The 19,680-nt window shown below is 43.0% G+C and overlaps 1 protein-coding gene across 1 annotated transcript; it reads right to left on the bottom strand.

Moving 5' to 3' along the window:
* Positions 1–1,828: 1,828 nt before the first annotated feature.
* Positions 1,829–14,884, bottom strand: SERPINA10 (serpin family A member 10). The gene is made up of 5 exons (XM_048486206.1): positions 14,847–14,884; positions 10,403–11,128; positions 5,611–5,881; positions 4,515–4,662; positions 1,829–3,181 (listed from the first exon to the last, which is right to left on the bottom strand). Exons 2-5 carry the CDS (start codon positions 11,100–11,102, stop codon positions 2,990–2,992), a joined length of 1,311 nt encoding a protein of 436 aa, XP_048342163.1. The 5' UTR covers positions 11,103–11,128; positions 14,847–14,884; the 3' UTR covers positions 1,829–2,989.
* Between the last annotated feature and the right edge of the window lie 4,796 nt (positions 14,885–19,680).

Below are 19,680 nucleotides of genomic sequence, written 5' to 3' on the forward strand. Positions count from 1 at the left end.
TTCCACAAGTACATTCCCAATCCCCTAAGGGATTAACTGCATCTTCATCACTCCAATCAAAACCAGGCCTCTTCATGCCTCATAATTACATTTTTCAAAACGCTGGTAGCTCCAACTATGGAAATCATACCATCTCATCCAGGGTGACCCTCATCTGGGGTGACCCTCAAGGCAGTACCATGGGGCGCAGTGGCTCCCATCCAAGGTTCATATTGTTTTGTGGGGGCTGGTAGATGGGAAAGGGAAATATCTCCCAAAATAGCATTCAGACTTCTCCTTCACCGGACAATAACCCAACTCTATAACAGAGCCTTTAAAATCCCTCCCACACCCCCTGCACCAAAGCTATGCAACAGCAGGTATAATAATTGCTGTCAACAAGCACTAAAAAACAGGATAGGGAAAATATATATATTTAAATTATTTACAGCCTACTTTCCAACTCAGGCTTACAGGCTATTAGCAACAAATGCTACTAAAATGAGCCAACTTGTGAAGAGAGAAAAACCCTTAGCAAATATGGATTAATTTAATTATTTCTAAAAGACCTAGTAAATATTGTTACTTGGAGTCCCCCAAATCACTAAAGTAGGCCTCCAGGCAGAAAAGTGTCCCATACGTAAGGGGACATGACCAGTGGTGGGATTCAACCGGTTCTGGTGGTAGGATTCATATAATTTAACAACTGGTTGTTTACAAGCACCATTTTAACAACTGGTTCTGCCGAAGTGCGAACCTGCTGAATCCCATGACACCCTATCCCATTGGGATCTATCCACATAAGCTCAAGAAGCTGCCTGCAAAGATCTGAACAGAAGATCCTCAACAGGTAAGGTTTGCTTGTTTAATTAAAATGTTCACAGGTAATTTTAACAGTGAAAAGCGGAGTTTAATGAAAAGTTGGAATAGCACAGCTCAGGATATACACACCTTGATATAGAGTTATAACGCACAAAATAAACCTATGTGAAGGCCTGGGGTTGATTCTTGCCTGTGTTTTCTCAGAGAAAAGGGTTAAAAAGATGAATTCTGAATTACCACCTTCTTCCAGCTCAGTGAGATGTTTGTCAATGCCTGTTGTCAGTTCCACGTTCCTGTCATGTGACAGGAAGTGGGGGAACCCATATAACTGTGCCAGTGTTTCAGAGGCAGGCAGGGTGCCTGGACCCTCAACCTCTAGAGTCCACCTTTCCCCTTCCCAGAGTCTGCACTCTTGTGAGAACTTCTGAGGTATGTGTCAAGAGGATGTCCTGCCCTGGATGACCCAGGCTAGCTGGGTGATAGGTCTACTTGGTATCATCTAGTCCAGGGGTAGGGAACCTGCGGCTCTCCAGATGTTCAGGAACTACAATTCCCATCAGCCCCTACCAGCATGGCCAATTGGCCATGTTGACAGAGGCTGATGGGAATTGTAGTTCCTGAACATCTGGAGAGCCGCAGGTTCCCTACCCCTGATCTAGTCTATGATGATAGGTCTGCCTGGTATCATCTAGTCTATGTAGTTCAAATTAATTGACAGGCAGCATGATAATTAAAGTATGAAATATGGACTGAAAATAAAAAAGGATTCTTGCTTACTCTTGATCATTTAGTGTGTGTGTGTGTGTGTGTGTGTGTGTGTGTGTGTGTGTGTGTGTGTGTGTGTGTGTGATGTCAAGTCACAGCTGCCTTAATGGTGACTTTGTAGGATTTTCAAGGCAAGACATCTTCAGAGGCAATTTGCCATTGCCTGCCTTTGTGTGGACTGAGAGCAGAGGCGTAGCTCCAAGTGGGAGGAGGTGCATGACGCACCGGGTGCTCACCCCTGTGCGGGTGTGGTGAGGGCATTCTGGGAGCATGGCGGGGCATTCTGGGGTGGGGCAGAGGACGCACCAGTGCACTAGGCGCTTTCCCCCCTTGCTACGCGTTTGGCTGAAAGAATTCTGAGAGAGCTGTGATGGGTCCAGGGTCACCAAGCAGGATTCATGTGAAGGAGTGAGGAGTCAAACCCAGTTCTCCTGACTGAAGTCTACACCCATAACCACTGTACCACACTAGATCTCTCATACAGTAAAATGGTGTGTGTGTGTACATGTGGGCTAGATTAATGGGTGTAGTTTTAACACATCACCTAGTATCTTTTCCCTTCTGTAAATGCTACTCTAGCCTGACTGTAATGGTCGAGAGTGGGCTGATCTCAGAAGTTAAGCAGGGTCAGCCCTGGTTAGTACTTCAATAAGAGACCACCAAGTATGTCTAGGGTTGCTATATGGAGGCAGACAATGGCAAATCAACTCTTGCCTGGAAACCGTATGGGGTAGCCATAAGTTAGCAACAATGTGATGGCAATCTACATACACTCAAAAGGCAACCCACACCAGTGGCAATTTGCTCTGCTGGGGAAAATGTACGGATACTCCTACGCTTCCTCCAGTACCTAAATCTCTATTTAGGTACTGGAGGAAGCTTAGGAGTATCCATACATTTTGTGGAAGGGTTTTTCTCCTGAGATTGAATCTAAGTTCATTTCATTTCCCCATCCAGTAGAAGTCTGATCACAGATCTATTTTTGGCCCTAAGACCGCAAAAATCTTCAAAACTTTGGAAGGCTCTGCCAATGCCAAGTAATAGTGATCTTGATCAAATCCTGATCAGAATCTTACCACCAAATCTCACAAAATAAGTTTATCTATGAGTCAACTCCTTTCAAAAGCCTGTGTCTAATTATGGTAGACCCTGGTACATCAAAGAAAAGGTTAATCATAGGAGGGAGGAAAGACATCTTTCTGGACATCACAGGCCAACAACCTGGGCAATGAAATAGAAGTTCAGAAGATGAGAAGATCTGCTTGAGGCTCAGTGACATTTGTTGTCCTCATAATATTGTCATAGAACCTATTTATTGCTTCTGATCAGAAATGTCTTTGGATTTCCACAACCCTATTTTTCAGCTTCAAATGAATTGTTAGAAGCCTACTGAAAGAGACAGACTGAACAGAGCTTTGGTACATCAGAACTCCATGGGGTTGGCAACTCTACCCACAAACAGTAAGGCATTCGTGGTGTCTTCATAGATCATAAAAACGAATGGCCGATTCACCCGGATAACAGGAGGCATTGAATACGGTGTGATTTCTGATCCTGTGCCAGCTGCAGCTTCAGTTCCTGCCTCATCCACTTCAATGTATGCTTTTTGGAGAACCTGAGAAGTTTGAACATGTGTGAGGATCCACAGCAATGTGACTGCATTTTTTTGTCAAAGATTCCATCTTATGGTAACATTGAACCACAGCACTTTCTGTAACGTCTGAACTTGCACAGACCACTCCTGAACTGGGTCCAACAAAAGAAGACTGGACCTGCAAACCCCTCACATCCAGCTTGGTGGGGGGACAGGGTAAATGCAGGGTGCCCTGTACTAGATCAGAAAGGTTTCTGTGGTAGACCTATTTTCTAGGAATAGACCTGTCCTCCATGGATCTGTCTGAGGTGGTTTAGACAGATTCATAGAGAATAAGTCTGCCAGTGGTAAGTAGCCATGGTAATTAAAGAGAACGTCTACGTTCAAAGGAAGTAAACCTCTGAATCCCAGTGCCAGGAGGTAACATCAGGGGAAGGCCTTGACCTCTACGCTGTGTTGTTGGACCTCCTGAGGAACTGGTTGGCTACTGTGTGAGATAGATTACTGGACTGGATGGACCACTGGTCTGATTCATCAGGTGCATGAGCCACCAAACAATTGGCAAGCTGTCACAGATGTGACTGCACAAGCCAGTGGTTTGTAAATTGTGGACAGCAGACTCCTCCTGTTCCCAAATGGGTGGCCAGCACTATCTAAGGTGGAGAATGCCGCACTCTACCCAGCAGATCTATCATTCCATTTTGCTGTACATCATAGGTGTCAAACTCGTGGCCCTCCAGATGTTATGGTCAACAGTTCCCATCATCCCCTGCCAGCATGATGCTGGCAGGGGATGATGAGAACTATAGTCCATAACATCTGGAGGGCCACAAGTTTGACACCTGTGCTGTACATAATAATCCCCAGAGTGGAGTCACTGTGCCTGTTAAATAGGTTGAAGTGGGATGTACTTATGCTTCATGAGCAATAATTTCATTTGTGATTTACTTAATTTATATCCTGCCTTTCTCCACAGTAAAGCCCAAAGCAGTTTATATTGTCCTCTTCTTCATTTTACCCTCACAGCAACCCTGTGAGGTAGGCTAGGCTGCGAGAGAATGACCGGTCCAAGGCCACCCATCCAGCTTCCATGCAAGAGTGGGGATTCAACCCCGTATTTCCCAGACCTTAGCTTGGAGGTGGCCAATCTGTGGTGCTCCAGATGTTCATGGACTACCATTCCAATCATGGACTACAATTCCAATTGGCCATGCTGGCAGGGGCTGATGGAATTGTAGTCCATGAACATCTGGAGCACCATAGGTTGGCCACCCCTGCCTTCACCCAACCACTATATCACACTGGTTCTGTATCATGTCTCCAGCAACACTGAGCCTTAATAAATAACATTTACCTGTGATACTTTTGTATGTATCTGATCTGTCAGTAGGCTCAAGTCTGCTTTGTTAGAGAAGAGGTCTTTAATTCCCAGATCTTGAAGCAATTGATGCATGTAGTATTTCTGGTCTAGTTTGAACTTTGGGAAGTACATATCAATTTTTCTGTAACAAACAAGCAAACGAACAATAGGCTGCAGTTGAATGGAAGATAGATACACAAAACATCTGATGTGCATATGCACCATAATAACACAAAGACTCTATGCAAATGAACATCACCAATAGGAGATTTTGCATATTATCCTCTATTGATATTTTCTTGATGTTTAAAAACAACACAAAACTTTGATCCAGACTCAGAACTGGGTCTGAAGAAGAATGAGTCTGGGCATATAATGCCCTCCCGCCCTTGCCTTAGGAATTGTAGGCCTTCTCATACAATTGCCCTTAGAGGTACTACAGGGTACTCTGTTCTTTATGAAGATATCATTATAAGTAGTGGTGGGATTCAGCAGGTTCGCACCACTTGTAAACAATTTGAATCCATCACTAACTGAAGCTCCAAATGGTACTAAGCATAATCAAGGGATGCTGAAAGTGTAGTTCCCTCATTGTTCTCAATATCCCTTGCCTCTGAAATTGAATCTAGTGAAAGGAAAAAAAGGTGTTCTTGTTTCAAGAACAGATTAGACCTGAAGAGCCCTCCGGGGATAGGGCAGTATACAAAACCAATCAATCAATCAATCAATCAATCAATCAAGAAAGAAAGAAAGAAAGAAAGAAAGAAAGAAAGAAAGAAAGAAAGAAAGAAAGAAAGAAAGAAAGAAAGAAAGAAAGAAAGAAAGAAAGAAACAGATCTCTGAAAAGGTGGCATAAGGAAGGAAGGAAGGAAGGAAGGAAGGAAGGAAGGAAGGAAGGAAGGAAGGATTTCCCTTTGAAAAAGAGGTAGCAGACTTCCAACTTCTAACCAGCTATGCCCCTTCCTTTCCTCAAGAGACTGCTTGCTCCCCTTCATATCCCCAGCAACACCTTCAAACCATTATTGAAGTTTGTACAAAAACATTAGGAATCTAATATCTAATCAGTAAAAAAGCATTCTATAAATTGTACCTGGTTCTCATGCTTCTAAGCCAAGACTCCACAAGTCCAGCAGTTAAATGGTCTTCCAGGGATAGGAAATCTCCCTCTTGAGGCATCGCAATCAGCATGTAGGCACTCCCCTTGTATGGAATCTTTAGCACAACACAGCGTAAATTCTTATCAAAAGTGTAGGCAATTCTTGTAGTCTTGAACATCATGGGTACTTGGACAGTATTGTAATTGTCTACATAGAAGGTTTCTAGTTCTGTGAACTTAGTAGAAAATGGATATAACCATTTGCCTAAGGATATACAGAAATGAAATTGTTTATTCTGTTGTACAGATGTGGTCTTTACTGATTGACAGAAATGTTGGACACAACCCAGCCAAAGCTAAAATCTCATTTATTTCAAATTAAAAATGTGCTTAACTCTCCCGCTAAAATTAATGAGGCGTCCCTTTGGCTGAACTGCAAACAAGTGTTGTGAAATCATGTGCCCCCAGTTCAGTGGCATAGACAAATGAGTGCAATGCTTTAAGTTTCTCCCCTAATCTATGAGCAAGATTTGAGTCCAGTAGCATCTTGAAGACCAACAAGATTCCCAGGGTATAAGCTTTCAAGAGTCAAAGCTCTCTTCATAGGATTTCCCAGAGAGCTGTAACTCTCAAAACCTTGGGAAAAAATTGAGTCCAGTGGCACTTTTATGACCAACATAGGCAGTTTCTGCATGGCCAAATAACAGCGTCCTAGGGACGGAAAAAAACGCTGTCCCTAGGATGCTGGCCACGCCGGAGCAGCATGAAAGCGCTGCTTTAAACCTCACTAAACTAGCGAGGTTTTTGCAAAGCAGCGCCTTCAGGCCATCGCTGTGTGAACAGCGCCGGCGTGAGGGCGCCGCTTTCGGCCCCTTCAGTGTGTGCAAGGCACTTACCTTGCCATCTCGTTCATATCTGGGTGGCTGCAAAGACATGCCCATGCTGCCCTCTGACCCATGGGGGTTGGAGGACAGAGTGGGTATGTCCTGTTTCAGGAGCTGGAACGAAAGATGGCAAGGTAAGCGCATTTCGTAATAACACCCTAGGCAGCTTCCATGCGGATCCGCCCCTCACCGAGCAAGATCCCTAACGCCCACCAGCTTCCATTTAAGCCCGATTGGGATGGAGCTGTCATCGCCCGGCTATATGTGGAAAACAACCATAGAGTTTTTGATTCTTGGTGTAAGTTTTTGTATGCGTGCATACTTCTTCAGATACTGTATCTGAAGAAGTATATCTGAGGAAGTATGCGTACACAAGGAAGCTTACACCAAGAATAAAACTTTGAGGGTCTTAAAGGTTGCAATGGACTCAAACGTTTTTCTGCTGCTTCAGACCAACACAGTTCCCCACCTGAATCTATCTCAAAACCTTGACTCTTAAAACCTACTGGGCTCAAATTTTGGTCTTTTGCTGCTGACTCACCTGAAACTATCCCCCAGCCAGGTTACTATGCTAATCATGCGTGCATGATTTCACAGACTGAAATCAATAGGCTTAGACTCAAGTAACATTACACAGTGCACTGTTAGTTGTTGGGTGGGAAGAACTAAAGCTAGGACCACCTTACTCTTTGCTTCTGAAACATAGGACAAATACTACTACTGATTTCCCATGTCTGTGTTTTATGGAACACTCTATTCAGAGATTCCCTGCAACATTTTCGAGCCACTGTTCTGCCTTGTGTTAAAACATTTGGAATTGAGTAACTTATCGGTTGTATACACATCTCTTAGTCAGAGGCATACATGTCAAACTGGCTTAGCTGTGCATCCATAGTTTGGCAGGTCAGAAAAACTACACTGTGAACTGAATTATGAAAAATGGTCATTGGTGTCCGTAACTTAGATTTAGCACATTTTGTGCAATTTACATTAGGAGATAACATAGAACTCTTGGAGGAAAAAAAATTCTTATTCTCCAGTGATGTTCATAATTGCAGACTCATTTCCAAATAAAGTTGAAGGGAGCTTGGACAGCAGTAGCTCCTATATTAATAATGCAATCCTGTGTAGAGTTTCTGAAGCTCAGTATCATGGGATTTCAGCGGACTTAAGTTGGAGTAACCCTGAACACACCCTTCCTACTGTTGGTTCCGGTCAGACAGGTTTTCACATTTTTAAGACCCTGCATAATTTGTTTGCCCAGAAATCACAGGAGAAGCAAGGTGAAATGGCTCTGTCAGAGCACCTTAATGCAGAGGCGTATCTAGAAAAAATGTAGCCAAGAGCAAAATCTGAGTTTTCCATCCCCTCCCCACCATACGGGCAGCCACCCTCCCCCCACAATCAAACAACTTTTTTGCACCAGGTCTTGAAATCAGTGTATGGACCAAGGAGGAGGGGTGGGGGGGGGTGATTTTCTGCCCCCCACATGACTAAATGGCCGCAGCCCAGAGACATTTGTCTCCATATGTTTCCCTGGGCATTACACCCCTGCCTTCATATCTCTTAAAAACCATTGTTTCTCTCGAGTCTGACCAATACTTTTTCCTCCAGGTATGTATGCAGCATTTGTGCGTGTTCATGCATGAACATCACCATCCAACATCTGCCAGGTTTGCTTGTTAAAGGGTGTCAACCTACATACTACTAGGCTGTTTGGATCTCATCTGATTTCCGCAAGTGTCCATAAGTACAGTGGTGCAATTATAGTCCTTTTTCCTGAGCACATTTTACTGCAACTCAACAATTACTGAAGAAGTGAAAAGTAGAACCAGAGAGCTAAAAATATAGAATGGAAATTAGGGGAGATTTAATTGCAATGTCTTTGGGTTGCCATGGAGCACTTTAAAAGTGTTTCTGAGAAGCAAAAACCCAGTACTAACACTTATTTCCAGCCCTTTAGACAAAAATTATAGCAGAGTAAAGAGATCTGGTCTGATTTAGCTGATATGGAACAATATCACAGAGATTACAGTGGGAGGCAGCAGCAGAGGAGCTACATAATATTTATTGCATCGTGAAAGGTTCAGCCTTCAAAACTTCAAGGAGAATTGCAGTGGGCCAGCATGGACCATTGTTGCATTTTAGTTCACTGAATCCTCAATCTGTAAAAATTATCCCTGTTGACTGTTTTAACATTTCCTCTTCTCTCACTCTCATACAGCATATCTCCAATGCAGACATAACAATTTAGTATTCTTCTCAGTGGATGCCTGGGTATTGTAGTTCTGTGTGTGAGATGAGAGAGCAGAGATCTTTTGCTAGAAATCTTAGCACCCGCACCAAAATCCCAGGATTTTTTGGTAGCGGGAGGGAGGGGATAGGGAACAAGAAAATTGCATCCATCAATATACAATCGATGTTAGAAAAGCAGGAATTAAGACATACCCATTTTTATGATTCCCTGGTATATAATTTTACCAAGCCTTGTCTTGAAATCAAAGGCACCACTGGTACGATCCACACTAAATTAGACCATGTGGAAACCCTCCTACCAGCTGAAGTTCAGTGTTCTAGGCGGCTTTAATATTGTGCATTTGATTCAGGCTTTTTGGATGTTTTTCTAATTTGGGTGTATATTTAGGAATGTAATCAAAACTTCCTGCCTAACTGGTTGACTTGGATACAGCACCAGTCTGGGGGCTTGCAATCGAAACAGTGGGGTTTTTTCCCACAGGGAATTTAGATGCTCAGAGCATATGTACTTTTCTTGATTGCCTCTTGCCACTATTAACACTGGAAGAGCAGGAAAAGGGCCCATGGAATCCAATCTACTGGGAAATGCGCACATTGAAATGAATAAGGTTCTGTGAAAGATTTCTTAATGGATTGTACCCCATGTAAATTGCAGAGACAGGATATCCTTTGGGAGACAGGATATGCCATTTGAACTTCCATCCTCAGATACCAGTGGTATGGTTGATCCCGGTCTTGCCTTTGGATGCTCTCCATGCTTCAGACTCATAGCTCCAGCACCCCACCGAGAGAAATGTGCAGAGTGACCACACAGTCAGTAACTGCATTATATCTGGAGGAACTTTGCTACAAGTAGGTATGAAGTATCCAACACTACTACGTCCAGCTTAGTTTTTATATGCTGCCAGTCCAGCCTTAGTGAGCTGAATCTGATTTACCATTTCTCTTGATTCATGCCTGGCTGCTTCTGCTTTATGTGCTTATACTGGAATCCTTCTTTAAGCAGACATTTATAGCAGCAACGTTAATTTCACAGGAGAGTCTCTGCATTTCTTCTAACCTTGGGCTTCTCAGCAGTGGTTCTCAACCTTCCTAATGCTGCAACACTTTAATACAGTTCCTCATGTTGTGGTGACCCCCAACCCTAACATTTATCCATTTTACAGATGGAGAACACTGATGCAGAGAGTCTTAGGCGACCCCTGTGAAAGGGTCATTCGACCCCCAAAGGGGTTGCCACCCACAGGTTGAGAACCACTGAGCTAGAGGCTCTAGTCTAGAGTGAAACCTGCCTGCTGAGTTGCGAATACTGAGCTTCAGAGTGCAACTGACTTATGACAACCCTATAAGCTTTTCAAGGCAACAGGTGAGCAGAGGTGGTATACCATCTCCTGCCCCTGTATGGCAACCCTAGACTTCCTTGGTGGTCTCCCATCCAAGTTCTAACTAGGGCCAATCCTGCTTGGCAGCCAACATGTGACCACATCCAGATCCAGCTAGCTGGGCCGCCATTAATGAGATTGGTGGGATGGGGTGCAGTGGGAGGACTTGCCCATCATGCATAACATCTGGAGGGCCACGAGTTTGACACCTGGGCCCTAGTCGTTCTTCTTTAATTACCTTCCCAGGATAAAATAAAATATTACCTCTAAAATGAATGTAATCCACAAGGATGATTTGGGCTTGCTCATCTAATGAATCGAACAACGTAGGGATTTTCCCACTGGTCTTTAGTTTAATGTGCTGATTGATTATGCTTTTAGCTGAAGTAGAGTTGTGGAAATCGACTGCCAGAAATTCCATGTCAAAATATTGCTTCAACAGGTTACGTAAGGAGTCCTTGATCCGGAAGTCTTTCCAGATGAAAGAGATAGTGTTGTGCAAAAGAACAAATTCCTTGTTTTGGGTGATGTTGCCTCTCAGCTGGTGGAAAAAAGCTGGGAGCTGATTCCCTTGACCATCCAAAAGTTGGAGATTTAGAGATTTAACAATTTGGTTATGTGTTTCCCCTGTGGAAGCCTGGGCAAAGACTGCCAAAGTGAATGACAGTGACAGCGGAGAGATTAATATATTATTGTCATGTGTCAGCGATATTTTTCGATAGAGATCAAATCCAAAATTGGTGTTTCTTTCTGTGAAGTTGTGCATGGAAAACGATGGTGCAGATTCTTCTGCAGCTGGATCTGACACATTCTGGTGTCGATGTTGTTTATCAGTGTTATTGAAAGGCCAGTAGTTTGGTAAGAAACTCTGCTGCTCTTGCTCTCTTGAAATCCCATCTTCTGCATTGGATATGCACATTTTGGCACACAGTTCCAATATGACCAGAAAAATACCAGTTTTCATGCTGAAATTGTGGAATTGACTCCTTTCTGATGAACAGAGAGATAATATCATGTTTAGGTCGGAAAAGATCTGAGACAGGTGTTCTGAAGACCCACAAATTGACCCATAACACTTTTGTATATTGTTTGAGTGTGTAAAATGCCAACAAGGAGCAGCTGAATTATGGCAACCCAGTAGGGCTTTTGAGGCAAAAGACTAACATTGTTTTCCTCTACATAACAACTCCGGCATTCCCATCCAAGTACTAACCAGGACTGACCTTGCTTAGCTTCTGAGATCTGATGAGATTAAGCTAGCCTGGGTCACCCAGGTCAGGGCTATGTTCAGTGGTGGGATTCAAATCATTTAACAACTGGTTGTTTACAAGCACCATTTTAACAACCGGTTCTGCCCAAGTGGTGTGAACCTGCTGAATCCCACCACTGGCTATGTAGCATTTACTTATCACTAAGGCAGGGGTGTCAAACTCATGGCTTTCCAGATGTTCATGAACTACAATTCCCATCAGTCCCTCCCAACATGAGCATTCCCAACATGAGCAGTCCCTCTCAACATGAGCAATCTCTTTGATCTGAGATTGCAAACGCCTTAGCATACCAGGTGCTCAGGAGCAATAGCAGCAGAAGGCCATTGCTTTCACCTCCTGCATGTGAGCTCCCAAAGGCACCTGGTGGGCCACTGTGAGAAGCAGAGTGCTGGACTAGATGGACTCTGATCTGATCCAGCTGGCTCTTTCATATGTTCTTATGCTCTTACTGGCTATACTGGCAAGAGCTGATGGGAATTGTAGTTCATGAACATCTGGAGGGCTGCGAGTTTGACACCGGTGCTCTAAGGGGTTCACCTGTTTAATCTTTAGAACAATCTACACAGGAAAACTAGTGATTTCCACAATCCAGTTAGACCGTCATGAACCATTTGCAGATGTTACAACCCCGTGTAACAAGTGCAGTGGCATCCAGAATTCAGGAAGCCCAGTTTCATCCATGTACCGGTAGGTAGAAAAATAATTTCATAGACCAGTCAGAAATATTTCACCTTAGCTGCAACTTTGGGATTTTGCAAGTGTCTGCCACAACTCAGTTATAAAAGGGTTAACTGATTGTATGTTAGCAAGTTTGCTGAAGTTACTATTTATGACCTGATCTATTGATTAGCTATTGGTCAGTCGGATAGCCATTGCTTACATATCAGTGAGCACATAAACTGAAGTTATAAAGTTAACTCTGTTTCTTTGTTTGGCAGACACAACACCACCACCGCCAGGAGCATGAGACAGCAGACAGGTATCAAGATGAAACCAAACGTACATTAATGTAGATGTGTAACAGGAAAGAGAGGATTTCTTATTTTATCTCCATGTGACCCTCCCTTATCATTAGTAAACTCATATATAAAAAGGAACTGAGAATCTGTCTCTTCTGTTCTACTCTGCTAATATATCTATATCTATATCTGACGCAAAACCAGTCTGTCCTTTGACCAGAGGAAATTTTCTACTGGATCCAACCCTCTGCGTCCTGAATTTTTAAAATAATGTTCGTAAGGTACAAAAAGTGTTTCGTATCTTACCCTTTGGAATCTTACCCTTTGGTGGCAAGCCATCTTTGTGTCTTTTCAAATAAAAGGAGAGACAGAAAAAGTGATTTGTTCCTAGCTTCGTATTTGCATAGCCTTGGTAATGCTAGCTTTCCGCACATAATTACATTCTGTAGACATGATCATATAGAAGAATTTTAGAGCAAGAACTGGCTCAGAAATCTTTCCCTCCCCTCCTTTTCCTTTCCTCTGTCGTTTTCCCTGTTCTTTGAATTTATATGATAAGCATTTTTGGAGAAAAAAAGAAGCTTGTTTATGAAATGTTGTAGAATACCATAAATTGTCTGATGGCATTGCATAAAAAATAACAACATATTTCAAATTCTGTCCCCTAGTCTGTGAGGGGAATCTGCAACTATATTGCTGAAGTAATTTCTTTTCACAAATTTTATCTGGACCTGTATAAGGTTGGCAGATACCACTGCTAGAACAGGGATCTGCAACCTGCGGCTCTCCAGATGTTCATGGACTACAATTCCCATCAGCCCCTGCCACCATGGCCATGAACATCTGGAGAGCTGCAGGTTCCAGACCCCTGCGCTAGAATAAGGAGGAACTTAACCAAAGAGGTTTCATCATCTGTGCAAATAACATATGGATGTGTGAAAAATCACTCACCTGCCCAATGACAAATTTAACTAGACTAAATATTCCGACTAATTCCCACTCACATTTTCTTTTCTTCAGGCAAAATCTGGTGATGACCTGTTGGTGTGTGGAACCCCCTGGATCAGGGCCGCCAAACATCTAATGAGACTTGCCATGCCTCCCTCTACCGTGGGGGAGGGAGGGATTTTATATTATTGGAACGCTGGACGCCACCTTATATCTTGATTTTAATTTTAAATTTAAACCTTGAGTTTTAGATTCGGTAAATGCATTGGGAATTTTATCGCTGCTTTTAAATGTTTATTTATTTACATTGTGTTTTAATTGTTGTACATCGCCCAGAGCCCTTTGGGGATGGGGCGGTATAAAAATCAAATCAAATAACTAACTAAATAAATAAATATGGGTGCTGTGTGGTTTCCGGGCTGTATGGCCGTGTTCTAGCAGCATTCTCTCCTGACGTTTCGCCTGCATCTGTGGCTGGCATCTTCAGAGGATCATGCCAGCCACAGATGCAGGCGAAACGTCAGGAGAGAATGCTGCTAGAACACGGCCATACAGCCCGGAAACCACACAGCACCCAAGTGATTCCGGCCGTGAAAGCCTTCGACAATACATTAAATAAATATGATTGCCAGCTCTCGGCTGGGAAATTTCTGGAGGTTTTGGGAGTGAGATCTGGGGAAACAGGGACCTTAACAGGGATGTGATACCATAAATTCCACACTCCAAAGCAGCCATTTTCTCCAGGGAAACTGATCACTATAGTCTAGAGATCAGTTGTAATTCCAGAAGATCTCCAGGTCCCACCTGGAACCTGGCACCCCTACCCTGAGAATTTCCTTAGTCTTATTGGATCTTATTTGATTCTTTTAAAATCTATTGGCACCTTAAAGATTAGAACATTTAATTCAATGTGAGCTTTTGTGGGTCACACAGCTCACTTCCCAAGATATGAAAACATTTGACTTTTTTGTTCTCCAAACATCTATCTTACATAGCCTGAAAATGCGACCATTCTTTGGAAAACCAAGGTCTCTTTAAAATACATGAATACTGACGGATCTCTTTAAGAGATAGCTTTTAGCCACACAAAGAGTCAAATACAGAGATTTTCTGTTTTTTTTAAAAAAATCAAACTTCCATGAATCTATTAACATTTTCTTAGAATAGGAATACACTTTACTTCCTTTATACCTAACTTTTCTTTCCAACGCTGACCCAAGGAGGTTTATTTTGTTCTTCTATCCTCTAAATCATCCTCACAACAGGCTAGACTGAGAATGCGTAACTGACAAGGTTAGCCAGCAATCTTCCATGGCAGAGTGAGGATTCGAACTTGGGTCTCCCAGATCAAATTACGACATTACACAACACTGGCTCGCATAATAAAATTAAAAGAAACATTTGTTACATGCTGCAAAAAAAGACCCCTGGGCATTTCAAGTGTCATCACATATTAATCAGCAACCAATTTTAATCTATCTTCCTTCAGTTTATATACTATAATATGATTTTAAAATGGTTATCTCTTACCTGAAGTGCTGCTTTTCTCTTACTTTGCTGAATCCTGTATGCTAAAACTAAATAAATGGCAATGTTATTAGCCAAATGAGTGAGGAACCTGAGGTAAATATTTGCTGTTCCAAAGTGTAGCTCCAGACTTTTGTTGTAAATTAACTGAATGACAAACAGGGGGATATTAGTTTTTTTCAGAAAAGGAAAATGCTGAAACGTCCAGATGTCTCTAAGGACCACCTTATGCTCTAGAAGAGAGAGAACTTTCAAGATGTCTCTTGCAAGTATATCTGAATAATAACTTTGAGTTATTATTTTATTTCTGCCCATGTACTTGAAGTTACTGCATACTTTTGGCTTGTAGACAATACAGATGTGCATTCACAATGGATCCACTTCAGTAATCAACCCTTACCATAACTACTTTTGACAATATTTTTAAATGCACCAATGAAGCAACATGTGCTCCTTTAGATCATATAGCTGAAATTCCTCAAATGATGCTGGAAAAGAATTTTGAACCAGGCCCAACCAGGTCCAAAGTATCTTCTTTAGATATGTGGCTGAACGTGGCCTGCAAGTTGACGGTCGTCTACCTCTGACCATATTACACTTGTGCTTTTATAGTGCTTCTCTTATATCAATCATGTCATGTGGATCACCATTATTCCCATGTGTGTGTTGAGTCAAGTCACTTTTGATGCTGTGAACTAATGACCTCCAAAATGCCCTTTCACTAATAGGCTGGCTCAGGTCTTGCAAACTGAGGGCCATGGCTCCAGTGGTGGGATCCAAAAATTTTAGTAACAGGTTCCCATGGTGGTGGGATTCAAACTGTGGCGTAGCTTCGATAGAGCAGGAGCGGAGTAAGAATCGTGGCCTGGCATTCTGGAAGCGAGGGCATTCCTGGAGGTGGGGCTGTGGCAGGGGCGCGTAGCCGCTGCACCGATCCTTGGCCAGGAAGCGAATGTACTCCGAAGCGCGAGCTGCCACGCATGCCTTGATTGCACCTCATAAGCTAGACTGCTTCAAGTTCTGCGCGCTACTGCTGAGAGGAGGGGCGTAACTAAGGCAAAAATCACATGGCAAAATCACCAATTAGGAACCCCCTCTCGGCACACACAAATAATTAGTAACTTACTCTCGGGAACCAGTGAGAACCTGCTGGATCCCACCTCTGCATGGCTCCCTTTATTGAGTCAAACCATTGTATGCTTGGCCTTCCATTTTTCTTGCTACCTTCAACTTTTTCTCGTATTATTGTCTTTTCCAGTGACTCATGTCTTCTCACAATATGACCAAAGTACAATAACATCAGCTTAGTCATTTCAGTTTCTCGGGAAGATTCATACTTGATTTGATCAAAAACCAACTGATTTCAAATTAATCCATGTTATTTTTGTTAGCTTTCTTCTATTAAAGACAAAGATGAAGAAGAAGAGTTTGGATTTATATCCCCCCTTTCTCTCCTGCAGGAGACTCAAAGGGGCTTACAATCTCCTTGCCCTTCCCCCCTCACAACAAACACCCTGTGAGGTAAGTGGGGCTGAGAGAGCTCTGAGAAGCTGTGACTAGCCCAAGGTCACCCAGCTGGCGTGTGTGGGAGTGTACAGGCTAATCTGAATTGCCCAGATAAGCCTCCACAACTCAAGTGGCAGAGCGGGGAATCAAACCCGGTTCCTCCAGATTAGATACATGAGCTCTTAACCTCCTACGCCACTGCTGCTAGTACAGGAATACCCAAATACTTTAAATCAATTCAAATCTCTAGGACCTGATGAATTACATCCCAGGGTATTAAAAGAGCTGGTAGAAGTGAACACAGAACTGCTTGCTATAATCTTGGAGAATTCCCAGAGAACAGGAGAAGTCATAAGAACATAAGAACAAGCCTGCTGGATCAGACCAGAGTCCATCTAGTTCAGCACTCTGCTACTTGCAGTGGCCCACCAGGTGCCTTTGGGAGCTCACATGCAGGATGTGAAAGCAATGGCCTTCTGTGGCTGTTGCTCCTGAGCACCTGGTCTGCTAAGGCATTTGCAATCTCAGATCAAGGAGGATCAAGATTGGTAGCCAAAGATCGACTTCTCCTCCATAAATCTGTCCAAGCCCCTTTTAAAGCTATCCAGGTTTGTGGCCATCCACCTCATGTGGCAACATATTCCAAACACGTTGCATGAAGAAATGTTTCCTTTTATTGAGTGCATAATTCACCCTTTGGCATTTTCAATGTATGCCCCCTGGTTTTAGTATTGTGAGAAAGAGAGAAAAATTTCTCTCTGTCAACATTTTCTACCTCATGCATAATTTTATAGACTTCAATCATATCCCCCCTCAGACGTCTCCTCTCCAAACTAAAGAGTCCCAAACACTGCAGCCTCTCCTCATAAGGAAGGGGGCTCCAATCCTTCAATCATCCTTGTTGCCCTTCTCTGCACTTTTTCTATCTCTTCGATATCCTTTTTGAGATGTGGTGACCAGAACTGAACACAGTACTCCAAGTGCGGTCGCACCACTGCTTTATATAAGGGCATGACAATCTTTGCAGTTTTATTCTCAATTCCTTTCCTAATTATCCCCAGCATAGAGTTTGCCTTTTTCACAGCTGCCATGCATTGAGTTGACATTCCCATGGAACTATCAGCTAAGATGCCCAAATCCCTTTCCTGGTCTGTGATTGATAGCACTGACACCTGTAGCATGTATGTGAAGTTTGGATTCTTTGCCCCTATGTACATTGCTACATTATCCAAATCCCAGCGAAATTGGTTAATCCAACCCAAATTGGAACAATAATCTTTTGAAGCTTGGATCTGAATGAAGACCTTTTCTCTTAAAGTTAAAATAATACACTCTAATATCCAGGAAGGCTACCTCAGGTTGATCAGTGAGAATTCTTATGATTCCCATTGGAATAAACTTGGAGAGCAATGACTTCAGTTCAGTGAGGTAGAGGGGGTAAATGGTGCCCGGGGCCCACCCTCGCAGGCCCCCAAGGGGCTCCACCCCCACTGGCCTTAGTTCAGCTGACTGAAAAAGCAGCCTGGTTGTGCCCGCCAGGCTGCTGCGGGCTTCTGCCGGGCCTGGGGAGCCGGGGAAAGGGGGAGGGTGTGGGGGCACGATGGCAATGGCTCACACCTGTGGTGGGGTGTCCCCCTTCCTGTGGTAGCTATGTGACTGCTTCAGCTCCTCAATCTTTCCTTGGACACCCTTGAATCAGTCACCAGGCAGGGAACTATGGAGCATGATTAAAATACTTTTATCTAGGTACAATTACAACAGTACAATCAGTAGAACACAATGTGTTTGCTTTACCCAATTTGTCATTATCTTTCCACCTGGCCACCTTCCCAACTACTGTTCATATTTGACTGTTCCTAGGTATTAGGTATAAACATGCCTTTTTGTTGGCGCGCCTTAATGCCTTACCATCTGGAGGCTTTCAAGGGAGGTATCCTAAGATACCCAACTCAAGAGTATGTGACTGTGGTGCAGATAGTGTAGGTATTCTGTATCACATGACTTTTGAATGCAACTATTTTATTGAGGCAAGGAATCCTTTAATTCTTCCTTTGCTCCAAATAGATCAAGTGGCAACATTATCTCTTTTATTAGAAGATAATGGTAGACATAACTCTCTTTCAGTCATGAAATTTTATGCCCATGTGATTGATTTTCACAGCCATTCAGATGTGGTCCAGGGTTTTTTTTTGTATTTTAATAACTTGCTTAAAACTAATCAGTTAGGAAGCAGTATGGGGTGAAGAGTAACGTGATATCATCTTCATATCTCAAATGGTTAATATTCTTTCTACAAATTTTAATTCCACTTTTATCTAAATCTAATCCAGGCTTCCTTATGATATGTTCTATATATAGATTGAACAGATAGAGAGATAAAATTCCCATTTTGCAATCAGAAAACTAAAACCAAAAAATACAAATTTGCTCAAAGGCATATGAATAGTAGCCAGTTTAATAGTTACAGCAGCAATGTGCAGTCTCCTGAAAAGTGAATTGTTCCATGCAGAGCAGGTATCATCCACCCCCTCCCCATGATTGGTAAACCTGTAGGGTAAGTAAGCGGAGTAGAACAGAAGAGACTGAATCACAGTTGCTATTTATAAAAATGAGTTTACTAGCTATTAGGGAGGGTTAGAAGGGGAAAAACAAGAAATGGTATACTTTCCTATGTTACTACACTTGGTTGCATCTTGCTACCTTATATTGTGATGTCAGTCTATGCTCAAGCAGAGAAAACAGAGTTAACTTTATAAACTCTGACTACATGACCACTAACATGACAGCAATGTCTAACTAGCTGACCAATAGCTAATCAATAGAGCAGATCATAAAACAGTGACCTCAGTAACTGGTTTACATTCACAGTTAACTCTTTCATGACTGCAGTGTGGCAGATGCTTGCAAAAATACCAATAAAACCCCAACCTTGGCTCCAGACCATTTCTTACAACCATTTGTAAAAAATATTCCCACTTATTTGAGGGGCACTCTGGATTTTGTTTCCAAACGGAGGGCAAGGAAGTACTGGTTGGATCTTGTTTGTTTTGGAACTACACATGGTGAGTCCGTATTTTTCCCCCTTCACTAGATTTTTAAATGCCTTAATACTACATGCGCAATTGCACAGTTCCCACGGGGAAAACGCCACAGAGGTGTACCGAGATAAAATGGCACCCGGGGCAACACCTACTCCTGCACCCCCAACTCTGTGCCCCCATGCCCCATTTACTTCCTCTGGGGTGGCAGGTGCCTGGCCTGGCTGCTCCTTCAGCAACAGCCGGGCTGGGAGCCTGCCACAGGCCTGCAGTGGGCCAGGAGCCAGCTGAGG

Source organism: Sphaerodactylus townsendi, linkage group LG02 (genome assembly GCF_021028975.2).
Source record: "Sphaerodactylus townsendi isolate TG3544 linkage group LG02, MPM_Stown_v2.3, whole genome shotgun sequence".
In the NCBI taxonomy this organism is placed as follows: Eukaryota; Metazoa; Chordata; class Lepidosauria; order Squamata; family Sphaerodactylidae; genus Sphaerodactylus; species Sphaerodactylus townsendi.